Source organism: Eschrichtius robustus, chromosome 7, assembly GCF_028021215.1.
Source record: "Eschrichtius robustus isolate mEscRob2 chromosome 7, mEscRob2.pri, whole genome shotgun sequence".
NCBI classification, from domain to species: Eukaryota; Metazoa; Chordata; class Mammalia; order Artiodactyla; family Eschrichtiidae; genus Eschrichtius; species Eschrichtius robustus.
In genome coordinates this window covers 78,356,975-78,376,679 of record NC_090830.1, presented here as the reverse complement: position 1 = coordinate 78,376,679, position 19,705 = coordinate 78,356,975, and the positions used below count along the sequence as shown (strand labels likewise).

The 19,705-nt window shown below is 40.0% G+C and overlaps 1 protein-coding gene across 11 annotated transcripts in view; it reads left to right on the top strand.

Annotated features, from left to right (window-relative positions):
• The window catches only part of USP54 (ubiquitin specific peptidase 54), a 147,015-nt gene that overhangs the window by 96,860 nt on the left and 30,450 nt on the right, over positions 1–19,705 (top strand). For 8 of the 11 annotated variants that reach the window (XM_068547833.1, XM_068547830.1, XM_068547831.1 and 5 more), the window contains exons 4-15: positions 5,979–6,113; positions 7,672–7,785; positions 7,925–8,007; positions 8,432–8,537; positions 8,650–8,796; positions 10,492–10,641; positions 12,374–12,542; positions 13,881–14,051; positions 16,495–16,626; positions 16,796–17,176; positions 17,432–17,663; positions 18,595–18,728. In XM_068547833.1, coding sequence (XP_068403934.1) covers positions 5,979–6,113; positions 7,672–7,785; positions 7,925–8,007; positions 8,432–8,537; positions 8,650–8,796; positions 10,492–10,641; positions 12,374–12,542; positions 13,881–14,051; positions 16,495–16,626; positions 16,796–17,176; positions 17,432–17,663; positions 18,595–18,728 — 1,954 coding nt within the window. The remainder of the gene's footprint in view (positions 1–5,978; positions 6,114–7,671; positions 7,786–7,924; positions 8,008–8,431; positions 8,538–8,649; positions 8,797–10,491; positions 10,642–12,373; positions 12,543–13,880; positions 14,052–16,494; positions 16,627–16,795; positions 17,177–17,431; positions 17,664–18,594; positions 18,729–19,705) is intronic. The other 3 variants (XM_068547834.1, XM_068547835.1, XM_068547832.1) reach the window with 1 other exon arrangement.

The window sequence follows — 19,705 nt, the reverse complement described above, 5'->3', positions numbered from 1 at the left end:
TATTGCGGTATAATTCACAAATAAAAATTGTGTGGATTTAAGGCACACAACTTGATGTTTTGATGTATACGTGTATTGTGAAATGATCACTACAATCAAGCTAATTAACATAGCCATCACTTTACATAGGTACCTTTCGTTTTGTTTTGTTTTTACTGCATAAATGTCACTTCAGAACTGTCACTGAATTGTCACTAAAGTTGTTATATTTAACAACTTTAATTTGAAGAACACATATTTGGTCAGCTCATAGACTACAAGCCTTGGGAGTTGCAGCTCACACTTGTCAGGGGAGATGTAATCACTGATTCTGTTATATCACAAAAAAATCACTGAACACTAGAGAAAGGGTTTGTTATATGGTTATGTTTTAAACAAAAAGGGTTCTTATTTTTTAGAGGCATATCCTGACATATTTACAGATAAACAATGTCTAGCATTTGTTTCAAAATGATCTGGGAGGAGGGGTAAGTGGGTGGGTGGTATATATGAAATGAGATTGGCCACAGGTCAATAATGGTTGAGGATGGATGATAGGTACATGGGAATTTATTGTGCTATTTTGTCTCCCCTTGTATGTTTGAACTTTTTTGCAATAAAATGTTAAAAATCCAGTGGTACTGTTTTGGATGCCAAAATGGTAAACATTTCAATATTCTTTCCCCTCTTGAAAGAAAACGTTCAACATTCTTTTGAACATACAAATCTAGGGTGAAAGTTCTATTTTCCAGCAGTCAGTGACTCTCAAGGAGTAGCTCCTTTATTTTCCTTTCAAAGGGTTGTGTTTACAAACAGGCTCGATTGGCCACATCTAGGTTTATGATTTATTTAGGTCTATGATTTACAGGAGGTGTGGAAAAAAAGGGATAGTTATGAAAGCCAAAATGATAGATTTGGGAAGCTTAGATCGAGAAGAGAAACTCTAAGAATTGAGTTAGTAGTAGTGTATAACATGCGTCACGCCTTTGTAGAAGGTGTTGCTGGACACCTCTCTGGGATGAGTTGAACTACTGACTGGGGCACTTTTCAAAGACCTTGGGCCCATAAAGCATCAAATTTAGTGGCAGTCCTTTTTCTTGACCCGTATCTTCTCTACTCATGAATTCTTTTTGATGCAAAGCTAGGAAATTCTGAGAGAGAAATAGACAGCTGTTCCCTGCTTAAAGACAAAGTCTGTTTTGGGCTTCCCTGGTGGCGCAGTGGTTAAGAATCTGCCTGCCAATGCAGGGGACACGGGTTTGAGCCCTGGTCCAGGAAGATCCCACATGCCATGGAGCAACTAAGCCTGTGTGCCACAATTACTGAGCCTGCACTCTAGAGCCCGTGAGCCACCACTACTGAGCCCGTGTGCTGCAACTACTGAAGCCCGCACGCCTAGAGCCTGTGCTCCGCAACAAGAGAAGCCACCACAATGAGAAGCCCGCACCCGCAACGAAGAGTAGCCCCCGCTGTCTGCAACTAGAGAAAGCCTGCGTGCAGCAGCAAAGACCCAACGCAGCCAAAAATAAAAAATAAATAATTAAAAAAAAAAAGACAAAGTCTGTGTTTTAGGGGGAAAAAAAGGAAAAACTTAAGCAACAGCTGCATTTGTAGATGACAAAGCACAAAGACTTTCTGTCTTTATGGCACTTTTATCTTATTTACGTGGTTTTTACTAATCCAAATAATTATATGCTCCTGTGGGTAGAATTGTTGGCTACTTGATCCAAGAGAGATGGATGGGGAAGCACCTGCTTTTAGTCATTAGTCTTGTTGCTTTTGCACTGCATCCAAGAAAATAGTTAACAAACAAAAAGTAATTTGCCTTTTCCTGAGAGTGAAAAGGAAGACCTCTTTGGTTTCACTCTGTGAAGAACAGCAGAGAGAAACCTCAAAGGTGGGTTTTTTATTTATTGAAATGAAACCATCAGGGACCCCACGGGGGAAAATGATTCCTGGGTTTTGGTTCTTCCTGCCCTTTCTCCCTCTCTGCCATAGAACTCAGCAATTGGAAGAATACCAGTTTTTGTTCCTTATTGGTGCTACCACCTGTTCTTATTGCTGAACTAAATGTTCTTGGCTTTCTTTGGTGTGAACAGGATCTCCCTCTGGGAAAGGTGGGAGGAGGGTGAAAAAGGGAACAGGAGGAGGCCCATTCCTGCCTTGTGCTCATGTGAGAGGGACACACAGGGGTTAGTGTGCTGCCCTAACAGAGGGGCTTTGTGCTACAGCTTCTTCCAGAGCTGCGGCTCACAGATGCATGCTGGGCAGGCTCTGGCTGCTTCATCCCTGATACACTTGCTTCTTCCTAACAATGGCAGAGTAATACCGGTAACAATAATTAAAATATTGAATAGGAAAATAAAGAAGATGCAGGCAGAGGCTATTCTGAATACATTCAGATACTCCGTGTGTGTGGAGAAAACTGTTTGTAATTAAGAGGTTAAAAAAAGAGTAGCATGGAGATGATGCCACTGAACACAAGAGCCAGATCTGTTGTTGCATATCCACTATGGGCGCAGTCAGAGCTCTGACTTTAAGTCTTTCTTTTTCTGTGCTGAAACCCTTGTTATCTAGGTCATGGGAAATCTGCCTCTCTTGAATACAAGCAGCAGAATAGAGAAGAATTTCTTCCTTTGTACCTAGACCTTAGAGACTGGGGAGGTAGCTCAAGGTAGAAGCCTTTCTGACTCTCAAGGCCCTTCTTCATAAGTCAGTGGCAGGCAGTAACCTAAAATGAATCCCAAATAGAATGATTATAATAACAGTTAACACTTAGATAGCACTTTCATACGGTCAGACTTTAGTCTAAGATATAAGTAGAAAGATAGATAACTTATTTAATCCTTAAATAATCCTAGGAGGTAAATACTGTTAATAATTCTCTTTTAGTAGAGGAAACTGAAGCGTAGAGAAGTAGGTAACTTGTCCAAGGTCATATAGCTGGTAAGTAACAGGGCTGGGATTTTGAACCCAAATACTATGGTTCCAGAGTCCATACTCTTAACTATTACTCTGTGCCATCTCTCAGTGGATCTCTGTCCTTTCTCAAACAGGGTCATCTGAACCACAGAACACAGAAAGTATTTTGAGTGACTATTTTCTTAATTCTCTCTAGGATGGTAACATAACTAGTACTCTGCATAGGAGAGAAGTTAATTCATTAGGAACTGTTGATGCTTTAGAGTATTAATTCTTGAGGAAACCCAGTTGAGAGAGACTAAAGGGGCTGCAGTTTGCATTTGTTGTGTTTGTACAGAACTATCCTGAAACTAATTTTCCATAGGTTTGAATTGGAACCGGTTTTAGACTCTGAACAAAGGACCAAACCTCATCCATCCCTTGCTCTAGAGGTAGAGCCTTTGTCAGCATTAATGTCTTACCATTAACAGTTGAGAAGAGTGGCAGGTTGGGATATGATAGTGGTTACCAAGTTTTGCAAAGCTGAGGTGACTTCCCTTCAGCATATCATTAAGTGTTCAGATCACCATATGTAGAAGCAGCCACTACTTCTTTTCCTACCTTCCTTTTCCTTTTTTCTTCACATTTCCCCAAGTTTCAAAATCCCACTGGTCACTTGGCAGATATCCAGTTGCCCTCTGGGAGTGTTTAACTGTGGACCCAGACCTTTACTTTTGGTCTAGTTTAAGGAGTCACTGATAGACATTCTTCCACTTCCAGCAACAAATTATGGAAGGTCTTGCTCTGTCTTTACCTGATCTTATAACAGACTTGTTAAAACTTTCTAGGTCACTCCAAAATAAAGTAATTATAATAGATTTCCCCCCAGCCCCATGCTTATTAAGTAATACTAAATATGTTTTTCTGTTGCTGCCTCCTCCACATCATATGGAATTGTTTGTAGGGAAATAATAGCAGGGTTCACAGTAAATTGTTCTCAAGTTGCTGTAGGGATAGATGTTCAGTGTGTATGAGGTGGAATGATGCTAGTAAGAGAACAGCAGTCTCTTGAAATTAACAGAACAAGGTTTAGTCCCCTTTTGCTTGAACCAGTTGTGTTACCTTAAGAAAAATTTTCACCTTTTCTAGGTGATTCTTTATCTGCTTAAAAAAAAGAGAAGGGAGTTAATATTTTCCCTTAATAAGATCTAACCATATAAAATCATTCATTCAAAACTAGTTGTTGATGGCCTACATGCCATTACTATTATAGATGCTGGGAGTGTAGCAAGGAATTAAAGGGCAAAAATTTCTGTCTTCATATTCTAGAGAGTACAGTTAGACAATAAATAAGTAATATACATGGTATGACTGCTGGTAAAAGTGCCAAAGGGAAAAATAAAACAAGTAAGGGTGGGAGGTTTAGAAAGAGTGAGTGGAGCTTGCAATTTTAAATAACATGATCAAGAAATACTATATTGAGAAGGTAATATTTGGGTAAAAATCTGAAGGGAATGAGTGACTGAGCTACTGCAAGTAAAACGTCAAGTAAAATAAGGACCAATAATTAGCCATTCTAGGTTGGTGAGACCTCCTATTCTTAGCTCACATAGGTAGGTTTATAAAAGTGATCTCATTTCTGGTCTCATTAGTAAGTCTGAAAGTAACCCTGGAATTTTTTTATATGAATAAATTACTAATGAGAATTTCAAGCCAGTGACATTCTTTGGCATGTTGACATGTAACTCATTGTTGGGTGAGTTGTTTATCTGGGTGGTTTAGTGTTTATCTGTGCCATGTGATGTCAAGGAGCACATTCTAAAATCTCTGTGCCGAGGGTCCAATACCGCTTGAGAAGGACACCTCAAAGCATGTGCCACTTGTTTCCACTCTTTGTTTCCATTCTCTGGATATCACATTCAACATTGTTTCAGATATAGGTAAAGATGGAGAGGATAGATACATTTAGTTACACCAAAATTAAAAACTGCTGCGCTTGAAAGATACCAGAAGACTAGAAGAAGGTATTTGCTGCAAGTAGTACTCACAGAAGACCCAGAAAAACTAAATGTATTTAGAAAGACTAAAATTAACCAGTCTGACTGTATTAATTGCTGACAAGGATATGGGGAAATTTATTTATATTCATGCACTGGTAGAAGTTTAAGTTGGCATAGCCTCTTTACAATAGCAAAAAATCGGAGACTGTTAAAATATCTGTCAATAAAGAAATGGATAAATAGATGTGATATAGTAACATGATATAATACTATACAAATGGATAAATAGATGTGATGTAGTAACATGATATAATACTATACAGCAGGGGAAAAGGATGAAATATATGGGTAACCTCAAAAAGAATGCTGAATTTTTTTTTTTTTTTAAAAAGTAAAATTCAGTGTGATAATTTTTACATAAAAGACACACACACACAAGCATACTATGTATTATTGAGGGTTATATACATACACACACACATATATACACACATACAAATATATGCAAAAGTATTATAAACAGAAGATTGTGCAACAAACTCATAGTGAGTGGCTGGTCTTAACGGGGACTTTAGCTTTATCTGTAGATTGGAAGTAAACATGATAGAATGTTTATTTCTTAGTGTTAGACACGTAGGTATTTGTTATATTATTCTTTTTACTTTTGGGTAATTTTATAGTAGCTAAACAATTTAAAAGAAGGAGCCAAGTTTCATACGATGAGCCCCCAGAGAATAATTTACCAATTCAGTGACATATAATTTATCTTTATTTATTGTAGACCATCTACCTCTTTCTATATCAGAGGAAATGAGGTAACTGCATTGCATTAACTCATGACAACGGTCTCTCCTAATGAGTCCTTGATGGTATCACACTCAGATGGAAGAGCAAGGACCCTTATTAGCACATATCATGCCCTTTATTATGAGTCTTGTTTTTTTACTTTTTTATAACTAACTGCAAGCATATCAACTCATTCAAAGTACATTTGGCTCCATAGCTGTAAGCATGGAGATCCTAGCATGACAGACTGGGATGCATAGAAGCTCAGTAACAGCATTGTGCTTTTCCCCTTGTCTAACCTCTTCTCTACAGGGAATCTTTAACCAGTTTCAGTGCAGTACTGAAAAAGTGCTTCCATCTGACACTCTCCGCAGTGCTCTGGCAAAGACTTTTCAGGATGAACAGCGTTTCCAGCTGGGAATTATGGATGATGCTGCGGAGTGCTTTGTAAGTGCTGGCCTCTGGCCCTCTTTGATATGGGGTGAGACTGTGAATGGTCTCCATCAGGGACTGGCTACTTTACTGTGCTCCTGGTCTCTACAGTTATAACTAGGAATTTCCCCAGTTTCTCTAAGTTGTTTCTGCTAATAAAGTATGAATTGCCTAGTGGGTTTATTCTTTTTTCTTCAGGCTTAGGGTAGTTTTGTGCTTGCCATCACACAGAACAGTAACTCTCACCTTCAGAGGAGACAAGGCCCATTAAAATACAAATTTCTGGGCCCAACTCCCTTGAGTTTCTGTTTCAGTAGGTCTGGAGTGGGTCCCAAGAATATCTCTAACAAGTTCCTAGGTGATGCTAACACTGATGCTGCTGGTCTGGGGAGCACAGTTTGAGAGCTCCTGCATACTAAACAGAATTAAACAGAGAACAGCTGAGTCCTTAGCACAAGTGTGATGTGCTATGTAGATGGCTACTTTGCTCCCAGTGACTTTTAGTAGAGGACCCTAACTCTTCTCAACTCTGGGTTCTGTTCATCAACCTTCAAAAGACTCTATGCAACCATTAAACAATCTGAGTGATATACATCCTATTATAGGGTAAAATATAGGCCAAAATCAGGGGTGCCCCTGAGAAACTGGATCACTGCTTTATTGCTGGTAGGAATGAACAATGGTATAGCCACTCTGGAAAACACTTTGGCAGTTTCTTAAAAAACTAAACTTGCAAACTACCATAGGATTTAGCAGTTAGATTCCTGTACGTGAATCCCAGAGAGATGAAAACATATGTTCATACAAAAACCTGTACATGAATGTTCAGAGAAGCTTTATTTGTGATAGCCCTAAAGTAAAAAAGCCCAGATGCTTTTAATGGGTAGATGGTGAAGCAAACTGGGGTACTTCTATATCAGGGAATACTGTGCAGCAATAAAAAGGAATGAACTGTTGATTTATGTAACGTTGAATGATCTAAAGGGAGTTACGATGAGTGAAAAACGCAGTATCAATAGGTTATGTACTGTATGATCTCATTTATTTAACATTCTTGAAATAATAAAATTATAGAGATGGGACAGCATGTTAGTGGTTGCTAAGGGTTAGGGTTGGAATTGAGTGGGTAAAGTTTTAAAGGAATAGCAGAAGGGAGCTTTGTGGTGATGAAAGAGTTTTATATCTTAATTGTGGGAGTGTTTACATGACTATACATGTGATAAAATTGCATGGAGCTACACATACACCCAAATGAATGTATGTAAAACTGGTGAAATCTGAATAAACTCTGTGGATTTTATTGATGTCCATTTGCTGGTTTGGATATTGTACTATAGTTATGTAACATGTCACCTGTGGAGGAAACTGGGTGAAGGGTACATGGACCTCCTGTATAATTTTTTTGAAACTTTCTGTGAATTTATAATTATTTCAAATTAAAAATTAAAAAAAAAAATCAGAGGTATTCGTACCTTCAAGGAGGATTGCTGTTTCTCTGAGTAAACTGCCAACAAATTTGTGCTTTTGTTTGTTAAATATTGTCGATGTACTGCTTTTTGTCCTTCCCTATTAGGAAAACCTCCTGATGAGGATTCACTTCCATATTGCTGACGAAACCAAAGAGGACATATGCACTGCCCAACACTGCATCTCCCACCAGAAATTTGCAATGACGTTGTTTGAGCAGGTGAACCCTATTTCTATTCCCATCACTTCTTAGACCTTTTCTTCAAGAACACTTTATCCTAGGATGTAGGATGTCAAATGGGTGCCAAAACAGTTAATGACTGTGGCTGCTTGTTTTGCTTTTTCCTCCCCGGGCTTAGTGTGTATGTACTAGCTGCGGCGCCACTTCTGATCCGCTGCCTTTCATCCAGATGGTGCATTATATCTCCACTACTTCCCTTTGGTGAGTCTTATAGGGTTCTCTGTTTGTATACTTAGGCAGTCCTTCAGTTGACTGGGTTTTAACTGAAGGCACCCAGATAGCTTGTATCCTTATTGCTGAGTATTTGCTATATTGTAGGAACTCAGAACAGTAATTTTAAAATAACCTTTGTTCTCCTTCTTTCCTCTCCCATCTGTCCCCTTTTCTTAGTCTCAAGTTCTGGCCAGCAGAGTGGGAGGAGGAATGGGGATTCTATGAGCTTTGGATTTGGGGACAGGCAGGCACACTTACTCTGTGGGATACTGAGGCTGGTCAGGATGAGGGGCTTTGGCATAGTGGGCAGAGGAAGAAAGTCAAACATGTGAGTTAGGAATTTGCATGAATGATTTAGCTATAACCCTGTACAGCTCTCAACATCATCCCCCTTCAATTCCCCATCTCGAAGCAATCAGGCTATTTGTATGCTGGAAAGACGAGAAAAACCCTCACCAAGCATGTTTGGTGAGCTGCTGCAGAATGCCAGCACCATGGGGGATCTGCGGAACTGCCCGGTGAGTTAAGTGAGGTGTGGGGTTCAGAGTGGGGAGGGAAACCCTGAGATTAGTGGAATTGAGGCAGGGTCAGTGGGCAACATTTCTCACTAGCATTATATATGTATTTCAGAGCAACTGTGGAGAGAGGATTCGGATTCGCCGTGTGTTGATGAACGCTCCACAGATTATCACAATTGGGCTGGTATGGGACTCGGACCACTCAGATTTGGCAGAGGATGTCATTCACAGCCTGGGCACCTGCCTTAAGCTGGGTGACGTGAGTGTTAGTTACCTTTATCTCTCACTTGGAGTTCTTGTAACCTACTATTGCTCAAGGGCAGTGAACTCTGAACACAAAGGTATATCCTAAATGGCAATATTAAAGAGTTTTGAAAAAATATATTGTGTGTATCTGTACACGTACGTGTGCATGCATGTACATGCTCACATACCTCCTTTGCATAGGTGGCAAAGGCTTTTTGGAAGATATGGGATGATCTTGGCCTTGAAAGACAGGATGGGCAGAGCTTAGCTACTGATAAAACAAGTAATTCATAGAGTTATCATATGCTCTACTTAATATTAGTTAATACCAGTGTAGAATAGGGAAGTGTATTCAACCATGGGAGGTAGTAAGGTCAAAGAAGTGAGCAGTCCTGAGTAGTTCTGCTATGGGAGGTGAAGGAGGTAGAAGCTGATGACATGAGTCCTAGAATATTAAATTCATGGTAGGAACCAACATCTGCTGAGAAGGTAATGAAGTGGCTTGGAAGAGAATTCTAGTGGAAACAGACTTCAGACGTGGGCTGTTTACCTTATCAGCGGCATGCCCTAGTATAGGTACAGCCAGGGTTTTCCTTCAGTTCAAGAGAAGAGCCAGAAAGTCTGTGGTTTCCTTTCTACTGGTTTCCCTCTGGGATGGTCCTGTGACTAAGGAGATCCCTTGTTGTTTTTTAATGTCATTAAGCCATGGTTGAGAATAAGTGAACCATCTGGGATCTTACTTTAGGTCTCCTTGCCAAAGAGTCTCTGACATAGTAGGCTATGCACAATAAAATGTCATTTTTCTAAATTTCTATAGCCTACATATTCTGTTCTGTTCTAGCTTTATTTTTATGATTGCTTTTTCGACCAGATTCCTCAAGGCAAGAGTCCTTGCCTTCAAATATTTTGTATGTCTCTTAACACCTAGGACAGTGCTAGATATCTAGGAATTGAAATGTTGGTAACTGGTATGGTGGGATTGCTCCCCCTAAGTGCTTTCTTACCTTCTACTCAGTGTCTCAACAGGAAATTTATATTTGTGGCACCAGCTGATAAATAACCTTTGAAACTTGAGAATGTTTTGTTTTTGTTTTATTTTATTTTTTGACATTCCTGGCTCATCTTAGAATAGGCCCCAGCAAGAAAATATTATTAAACGGTACGAAGAGGACTTCCCTGGTGGCGCAGTGGTTAAGAATCCACCTGCCAATGCAGGGGACACGGGTTCGAGCCCTGGTCCAGGAAAATCCCACATGCTGCGGAGCAACTAAGCCTGTGTGCCACAACTACTGAGCCTGCGCTCTGGAGCCCGTGAGCCACAACTACTGAGCCCACGTGCCACAAGTACTGAAGCCCATGCGCCTAGAACTCATGCTCCACAACAAGAGAAGCCACCGCAGTGAGAAACCCACACACTGCAACGAAGAGTAGCCCCTGCTTGCCGCAATTAGAATGAATGAATGAATGAATAAATAAATAAATAAAATAAATGTTATGAAGAAACATCACCACGTTACCAGTTTGGCCACTATCTCTCTGACATTTCGCTAAAATTTTGCCTTTTTATGTTCATTTCTGATGATTAATATGGATTAGCAAAAGGAGAAGCAAGTCAGTACCTTAATGAAGAAATGATGGAGTCTGCTGAGAGATGATGTGAGAGGACTGAGTATGTGATGGTTCTTTCCTTTCTCCTCTTTCCCCACAGCTGTTTTTCAGAGTGACAGATGACCGGGCCAAGCAGTCTGAACTGTACTTAGTAGGAATGATCTGTTACTACGGCAAACATTATTCTACATTCTTTTTCCAAACAAAGATCCGCAAATGGATGTATTTTGATGATGCTCACGTCAAGGAGGTAGGAATATTCAAGTCCTTCTTGACGTGTTTGGTGAATGGAACAAAAAACTATGGACAGTTACTTGTCTTCAGTGTTTCATTTTCATAATTTTAATGTCTGTCTGCCTATCTATTGAATTTATGAGAGTGTCAGTCTTGTCTTTCCCAACAGACCAAGTTCCTTGAGGACAGGATCAATTTATCTTCTATTATTTTCTCTGAATCACCTCACCAGCATTCAGAACCATTCTGAATTTATAGTTGAAAGGGCTTTTTAAAAAATATGTTAATTCGTTGATTTGAGCGAGAACAATCTAATGCCTCAAATTAGGTTATAAGCTTAGCACAGAGTTCAGAATTCCAAATCTTGTAATTAACAGTGGGTAATACTTTGTCCCAGGGCTGCTATAAATTATTCTCTGATTGTTATCTCCCTGAAGTACTGTATCACGGATTAACGTATTTTGGGGATAGTGTAGAGAAAATAAGGCTATAATGATATTTAAAGCTGGAAATTTGGTACTATCTAAACCACAGAGTGTGTGGCTGAAGTAGTTTAGGTGATCTGTGTGAGTTAGGAAGCCTCTTGTGATAAGGTTAGCAGCTAGGAGACTGCTGACTATAATCTACACCAACCCATGGGCCTTACCTAGTGTCCTCTACAAATAGTAAAGTCTTTGTTAAATTCCCTGATTCTCTTCTTCATCTCTTTTTTACTGTTGTAATCTTGGGCAACTTATGTAAATTCTTTGAGCTTTAGGTTTTTCATTTGAAAAATAATGCCTGCCTTATAAAATATTAAATCAGATTTGTATGTAAAAAGCATATAAATGTTTCAGTTAAAATGATAACTCAGTTATAAATTTACTGAACGTCTATTATGAAATAAACACTGTGCCAGTGGTCTGACTCCAAGAACACACCATCTAAGAATGTGACTGGATCAAACTTAAGAGAGAGTGAGTTTGGGGATTTGATTGGATTGTTGTTTCCATGGCTATTCTGTCACTTTTTTCCACTGCCATGGCAGCGCTGAATCCAGCACAAAGCTAAGGCTGAGAGGTTCAGCTGTGTATTCTAAGCAGTTTGACATTTTATGTCCTGCCTTGTGTGAACTCTGAGACGGAATGTCACTTATTTTCAGGCAGTCTGTGAGACAGTTTCTGTCTGCTCTTTAGCTTCATGAAGGTGATTTTAATATTTAGGAGAAAATTATAGAAATGCAAATTTCAAACAAGGGCTTTTATTTGATGTCTGTGAAAAGAAATTGATCACCAAGTCAACTGAAGTCCCCTCACATAGCATATTCAGCTTTGAGAACTTTTATTCGTATTTCATAATTGAATTGATGTTTCACAGGAATAAAAGTAATTTTATTCATCATTCCTATCTCTTATAGGGTTTTAGTGCTTTCTAAAAGGATTTCATTAAAAAAGACTTAACAAAAAATTCATTGGGATTTCCCTGGAGGTCCAGTGGTTAAGACTCTGCACTTCCACTGCAGAGGGCGTGGGTTTGATCCCTGGTCGGGGAACTAAGATCCTATATGCCACGTGGCGCAGCCAAAAATTAAAAAAAAAAAAAAAAAAATTCATTAAGTTTAGGTCCAAGATCTCTTTTGTTGTTTCTTTACCCAGTTCTTGTCTTTTCATCTCTTTTATTTTCTTTAGAAAAATAGAATAGAAAGATATGTGTTGAATCATGGATATGAAGTATAATTATCATGCTTTTTCTGGTTGTTTCTGGTTCAGATTGGGCCCAAATGGAAGGATGTGGTGACCAAATGCATCAAGGGGCATTATCAGCCTTTGCTGCTACTTTATGCAGACCCCCAGGGTACCCCAGTGTCCACCCAGGACCTGCCCCCGCAAGTTGCGTTCCAGTCGTACAGCAGGACGTGCTACGATAGTGAAGATTCAGGTGAGCAGCCTAGCTCTTTACTTCTCCCTCCCGACTCCAATGTGATGACTGGACAGTAGGGTCTCACAGTCATGAGCCTAGCACTTAACCTAGCTTGGAGAAAGAGGATTCATCAGAGATAAGAAAGAAGTGCCAACTCATGCTGAAGCCCAAGTTGTGCCAGGCTTTGTTTCCTTCAGTGTTTAGGAATGTATTGTCTAGATCACCTGGCCCCGATTCAAAAATGAGAAGGAAATTATGTTCATTTAGACTGAGGTATTAAGTTTGTGAGGGAAACCTCACTATTTAACCTTCTAATATTGCTAAGATGACTCATTCTTACTAGCAATTTAACAGTGACTTGAGTTGTTAAGACCAAGAAAATGATATGAGTTACTACAAAGCTCGTCATTTTGTTTGGGATGAGAGATTTTTGTTTTAAAATGCCAAGTGTAGTAGCAATATTCCTTAGCTTATGAATCAGCTGTTCACTTCTAATTCAGTTATTTGGAACTTAAATCATGTTTTCCTGTAGAAACAGTTGCAGCTTTATTACTAAAGTCTCAGGCTATCCCTCAGAAACTCATCCTATAATAGAAATGCAACCCTAATGGTTTTGGCTTGATTCCTAAAAGGAGGAAAAAGTAATGTTCTTTTCCTCTTCTGGATCTAAGGCTGGCTGGCCCTGAGTATAATTTTGAAAGAGAAGATACTTGTCTTTGGAATCTTTTCCCCTCCCTTTTGTACCTCCCTCCTGTTTGGTATGTTCTTCCCACCCTTGTGCCCCACCCAGACCTGCTCTGCTTCTTCTCCCTTCAGTCAAACACCCATTTACACTGTTGTGCTTATCTCAGCTAGGTGCTCAGAGGAAAGTAGTCTAATTGAACTAATTCACACCAAAGTATAAATAACTGCCCTATAATGTCTCATAGATATTAAAAATGCTTTTAAATTTTTAAAAGTGACTTTTCTGGCAGTATAGGAGAAAAATTCTGGGATAGGGAAACAACTGGTTATGTGTGCCAGGTTGGCGTAGGACTTGCCATCTAAGTAGATCTTACTTTTCACAACTTTTTCCTTTCTTCTACTTTTCCCCCTGTAGGTTTTCTAAAAGCCCCACAGTTTTTCACAATGGCAGGCAAAGGGAGGGCTTCAGCAAGGTAGGGGCAGGAGTGGAAGGAATTGTGTGCCTGGGTTATCTGAAGTTGGGAGTTGGGAAGAACGGCTCTGCTATATCCTTCTCACCCTTCCATTTAGGAAGTTCTTACCTCGTGAACCTTTGTTGCCGTCCAGCTCTTCGCCCCCTCTCTGTCGCTGTCCTCTCTCTCCTCACCTTTGCATGTCTCCTCCTTCCCTCAGGGAGGGAGCCCTCCATCTCAAGTGATACTCGAACAGATTCTTCAGCGGAGAGCTATCCCTACAAACACTCCCACCATGAGTCTGTGGTCAGTCACTTCTCTTCTGATTCTCAGGGAACAGTCATCTATAATGTGGAGAACGATTCCACGTCTCAGAGCAGTCGGGACACAGGTAGGGACTTATACAGTGGACCCTGCTTGCCTGATTCAGTTCTGCATAGAGGGTCTCCCAAGCAAAAGAAACTGGGGCAAGTCAGAAATGTTTGTCATGCAAAGGGGGAAATGCACAGAACTTGGGTAATTGAGAGGGATGGAAGAAAGCAACTCAATTCTGAATGAATGATGATGTTCCCGTCAACAGCAGCCTATCAGTAAGGACCCTTGTAATGTGATTGTTTATTCTGAAATCTTTTTCTGAAGGCTTTTTTCCTGCTGTGCTCTGGACCCCTGTCATTCTCATAGTGCCCCATTAACCCTTGTGGTCTTGCACCTCATTTCCTTCTCATGCCAGGCTTTGTTTGAAAGCCCTGAAGGGCTTTGAGAGAAGGGGCATATTTATGGATGGGGAAACCTGCTCATGACCTTGCTGGGCTTCCTGAAGGACAGAGAAATAAAAGGATGGAAAGCTAGCCTGTTTGTTATTGTGAGTTCCATGCAGAGAACATTCTTGAATTGTTCTATTAATCTACAGAAGATTGTGCCTGTGTCAGTGGAAGAAATCATTACAGGGCACAAAAGGAAGAACAGTAAGTGACTGACTGCTGAGATGAAAAGTTCATCACCTAAGGCATAGAACAGTGCCCATACTCTTAGAGACTTGGGAATTAGTGATCCCATGGCTTCAGATTGGTGGTTTACATCCTGTGCATGCCCTTTAAAAAAAAAGAGAGAGAATTTCAAACATATTCAAAAGCATACAGAATAGTATACAGCCCCTTCATGTACCCATCACCTAGTTTCAATAATTATAACTCATGGTCAATCTAGTTTTATCTGTACCTCTGCCCACTTCCCCTACTCATGGATTATTTTGAAGCAAATCCCAGACATCATACCACCTTTTCCATAAATATGTTAGTATGTATCTCTAAAAGAATCATTTTTTAAATTAGTAACTTCTTAAAACCACTAAATAACCAATGAGTGTTCAAATATCCTATTATCTCATAAATGTCATATTTTTTAATGGTTGGTTTGTTTTTGACTCAGAATCCAAATGAGGTCTACACATTGTGATGGGTTAATAAGTCTTTTACATTTCCTTTAATCTGTAGGTTTTGCCTCTGTTTCTTCCTTTCTGTTTATTGTTGAAGAACTAGGTAGTTTGTGCTGTACTTTTCCCACATTTTAAATTTTGCTGATTGTGTCTGTATGGTAAACTGTAGCGTGTTTCTCTGTCTTCTATATTTTTTATAAATTGGTAGTTGGATCTAGTGGTTTGGTTGGATTCATGTTGGATTTCTTTTGATGACTATTGCATAGATGACTACTGCAAAGTGTGATTTTTTTAGATTGTATTTCTGAAACTGTGAACCAGGGAGAAACCAAGTCACAGGATAAATAAGGAGAGTCAGGTTTATTTGAAGGGTTTGTGAATGGCTGGGGGTGGGGGAGCATGCCCATTGGTTTTTACATTTGCGGATTTAGTTGTTCCAACTGATAGGTCTTTCTTATGGGCCCAGAGATAGCAAATGATTAGATAAAAGCAATAAGAGATTGCGTTGGTAATTGAAAATATGTAGCCATATCATTGCATATCATACCTGAATATGTACAAGGATTTTCATAACTAACATATGAAAGCAAATTTCTGCTAGCTCTCAGATATTTGAGAACCCTAGGGGATTTCCTCTAAGCCTATATTCCAATTTAATTGTTGCTTAATTCACCTTTGGCTTCCAGCAGCTTAGATGATTATATCCTTTAGAATCTGACCTTTGCTGTTGTCAGATCATACTTATACATTCACATACTGTGGGCGTGAAGTATGGCAAGTTACATAAAAGAGCCCAGATCTCCTGGATTTCCCAGTGATTAGTATTGAGGAACTATGAAGTGTAATCTCTAGGCGAAGTCAAGTTTGGTAAAGCATGGGTTATGGCTGGGAATGAGAATTATTCAAAGTTCAGATGTCCTTTGGAATGATTCACATTTAAGGAATGTTTAGAACTGGGTCTTAAAGCCATATACAATCAGAGCTCTTGTGGGCAAAGGCTGGGGCACCTAGGATAATACCAGATGTAATAAAAATTAAACTTCACTCGGTATGTGTTGCTACCATGATATTCTTATTTAATCTTTAAAACTTTTGCCTTTTAAAAACTACCAAGTAATGTGTCCTTCTGGGTCACTGGGAAGGATTATGAGTGGGATCGAGATTGGTACTTGCTCAGGAGACATTGTAAATTTGGAAGTTCCCGCTAAATACTTTAGCTTTTCTGCCTTTATCTATTGAGAGATTCCTGCTACACTTAAATCACATAGTCTTGGCCTCTCCAGCTTCCGATCCACTAAGTTTGTGGTACTGCCATGAATGCCAAAGGGAGAGTAGGTTCTCTAAAGGATGGAGGTCAGTCTCAGATACCAGCTTACCCCCATTTCCTTGTTTTTTTCAGGACACCTGACTGATAGTGAATGTAATCAGAAACTCCCATCCAAGAAAGGTTCACTGATAGAGCGCAAGAGGAGCTCTGGCCGGGTCAGGAGGAAAGGCGATGAGCTTCAGGCCTCAGGGTACCACAGTGAAGGCAAGCCCCCCTGCATAGTTTCTCTTTCTTTATTCACTCTGTCACACTCACACTCCAGCTGTGGCTTCTCCTGTCTGCTCAAAGGCCTTTCTTTCTTTTTCGACTCTGGAGTCTGGGTGCCCGTGATGACTTTAAACATTTACAGTTGTTTCATCCTTTGTGTTTTTAGGAGAAACACTGAAAGAGAAGCAGGCTCCTAGGAATGCCTCCAAATCATCCAGCAGCACCAACAGGCTAAGGGATTTTAAAGAGACAGTCAGCAATATTATCCATAACAGACCATCCCTGGTTTCTCAGACCAACCTAGGATCTCCCTGTGTGGGGAGGGGAGGAGACCAGACTGACAAAAAACCTCCTCGGAACCTGCCTTTACACTCTCGTGACTGGGAAGTAGAGAGTACCAGCAGTGAGTCAAAATCCAGTTCTTCTAGCAAGTATCGTCCAACATGGAGACCCAAACGGGAGTCTCTCAATATTGACAGTATCTTTAGTAAGGACAAAAGGAAGCACTGTGGCTATACGCAGCTTAGCCCCTTTTCTGAGGATTCAGGTAAGGAGATAATTAGGGAAGAATTGAGCTTTTGAATAAAGTTGATTTTTGTATTTTTAAAAAAACCTGGGTTTTCTGGTAGACTTGGCAAGGTGCATTTTTACCTTGAAGGGTAAAAATTTTACCCTCATGGGTCGCCTTTTGGGGATATGAGTTCAGTGAATGAGTAGCTAGAGGGAAGGGTTAGTTATATCTTGATTTGAGGCAGATGCTAAATCTACCTCCTTTTCCATACTTGTCCTTTGATTGGGATAGCTAAAGAATTTACACCAGAGGAATTAAGCAAGCCACCTGCTTACGACATTAAGACTGGCGGACCAAGACCCCAGTACAAGATCTGGGGCCCAGTACGGCCAGCCTGTCACCTTTTAGAGCAGCACCCTCGCCTAATCCAGCGAATGGAATCTGGCTATGAGAGCAGTGAGAGGAACAGCAGCAGCCCTGTCAGCCTGGACGCAGCCCTGCCTGAGAGCGCGAATGTCTGCAGGTATTGTTTGGCCTTTGAATAGCTGCATTGTCCCTTGCAGAAATGTGAGCCACCAAGAGGCTTTTTAACTCAGACAAGTGAAGAGATGGACTTTATTACTGTCTTGTGGGCAAGCAAAATGTGCTCGATCAACTTTCTATGGCAACAGTACCCTCTGCTGGGAGAAGGAGCAAAGGCATTTGAGAAAGGAGAGGCAACTTTTAAAGTATTATATATAAAATAATTGTTTAGTAAATAACTTTTATTGAAAGAATGAGTTAGTGAACCAAAACTTACATAGTTCTATGATCAGAGAGAAAACCCAATTGTTATTTATTCTTGCCATTTATATTAGGCTTTTTTTTTTTTAAGATCACTGGGGATTCTGTGTCTTATGAAGCCAGTGATATTCATAATTCCGTAAGATAATGATGACTATTTAATAGTGGTCATTGCACCCTGTCCATAGGGCCCATTTGCTTTATAAATTTCAGATCTCCATATATTGTTTTTACTGAGTTGCCTCGGAGACAAGCTTCCTAACAGTATAGCTTTGAAAGGAGTGATATCTTCTGCAAGAGTGATAACCGTATCCTCATACTTTCCCACTGCTCTTCCCTGACCTCAGACCCTGTTTAGTTTTACACATGAGAAGATGCTACAAAAGTATAAGAAAGAGGAAGGCAATCCATATGAGAGCATTTGTTTATTAATTCATTAAATAAGTTTTGTGCCAGACACTGCTAGATGCACAAAATGTGAATGAGGTGAGATAAGATGGGGGAAGGAGTGGGTATTTCAATTTTTCAGAAGTAGTTTTGCAGGTATTTTAATTATGTTAGTTCGATGTTTGGGGTTTTTGTTGTTGTTTTTGGAGGGAATTTAGTCCTAGGAATGTTGCTAGTTATCAGCCTTCTGATGCTTTCACTAGACTCTGGTTTCTGTTTTGAAGGGATACAAGTGCTAAGAGATCAGCTGGGTTGGCCCCTTCCTGGCGTCACATCCCCAAGTCTCACAGTAGTAGCATCCTGGAGGCAGACTCCACAGTATCCAGGAGTGGCTGGACAAAGAATCAGCCCCTCTCAGGTAAGCGCAAGGACGTTGGATTTGGAGAACTGGATTTTACTGCCAATTCTATTTGGGAAACAGCCTAACCTGAGCACATTTGAAATTAGAGGACAATTGTCCTTTGTTCCATCAGAATGTAAATGTGAAGACATTTGATCTGCTCCATCTCTGGAATTATCTTTTTTTTTTTTTTTTTTTTTGTTCTCTATCATAGCTTGCCTGCTTGCTCCTTTCCACCTTGGAGAGAGCCCTGGAGGGAGCAAGAAGGAACAGAAATATGGTGAACAGTATCAGTAGCACCTGCTTTCCTCAGAAGAATAACTCCTAGGGCTTTCCTTGGTATAGAGGCATTCTTGTGGGAATGGATTTTTTATTGTTTAGTACTATGAATTGAGATAACGAGGGGGACATGTAGGCTATGGGCAAAACTGGGAAATAAGCAGGTCAGAACTACCCTTACCCCTGCCTCTATATCCTGTCTAGTATCCCTGCTTTGTTTTTCCTTCTTGAATGTGCCTGTGTCCCTCCTCAAAACAAGCTTGAAAGGAATGATCTAACTCTTTTACACTAGATGTATGTGACTGAGAATAGTTTAAAGTATGCTTTCTCTAAGAGAAACTAGCATTTTAACAAGTCAAAGCCTGAAGATAAAGGAATATTGGAATTTCAGGTATGAGACACCAAGCATAGACATTTGAGGTAGTCATAGGTTTTATATCCTTTTTACATTCTTCTCACAACACACATATATACTTACAGTGCATATTCAAATAAGTAAAATAAATCCTTTACTTACTCACAGCTGAAAATTGAGGTGGTAACTATGTAGTCTCCCGAACATGGAGACTTTTTGTGATGCTTGAAGGAAGGTGGTGAGTATTCAGTATTGTTTAGTTGGCTGAGGAGTTCTGGGGTCCATTCGTCTAACTTAGAAATCAACCTTCTCTGAAAGATGTGTTTCATCCCTTTTTTTTCTGGTATGTTAGATCAATTGG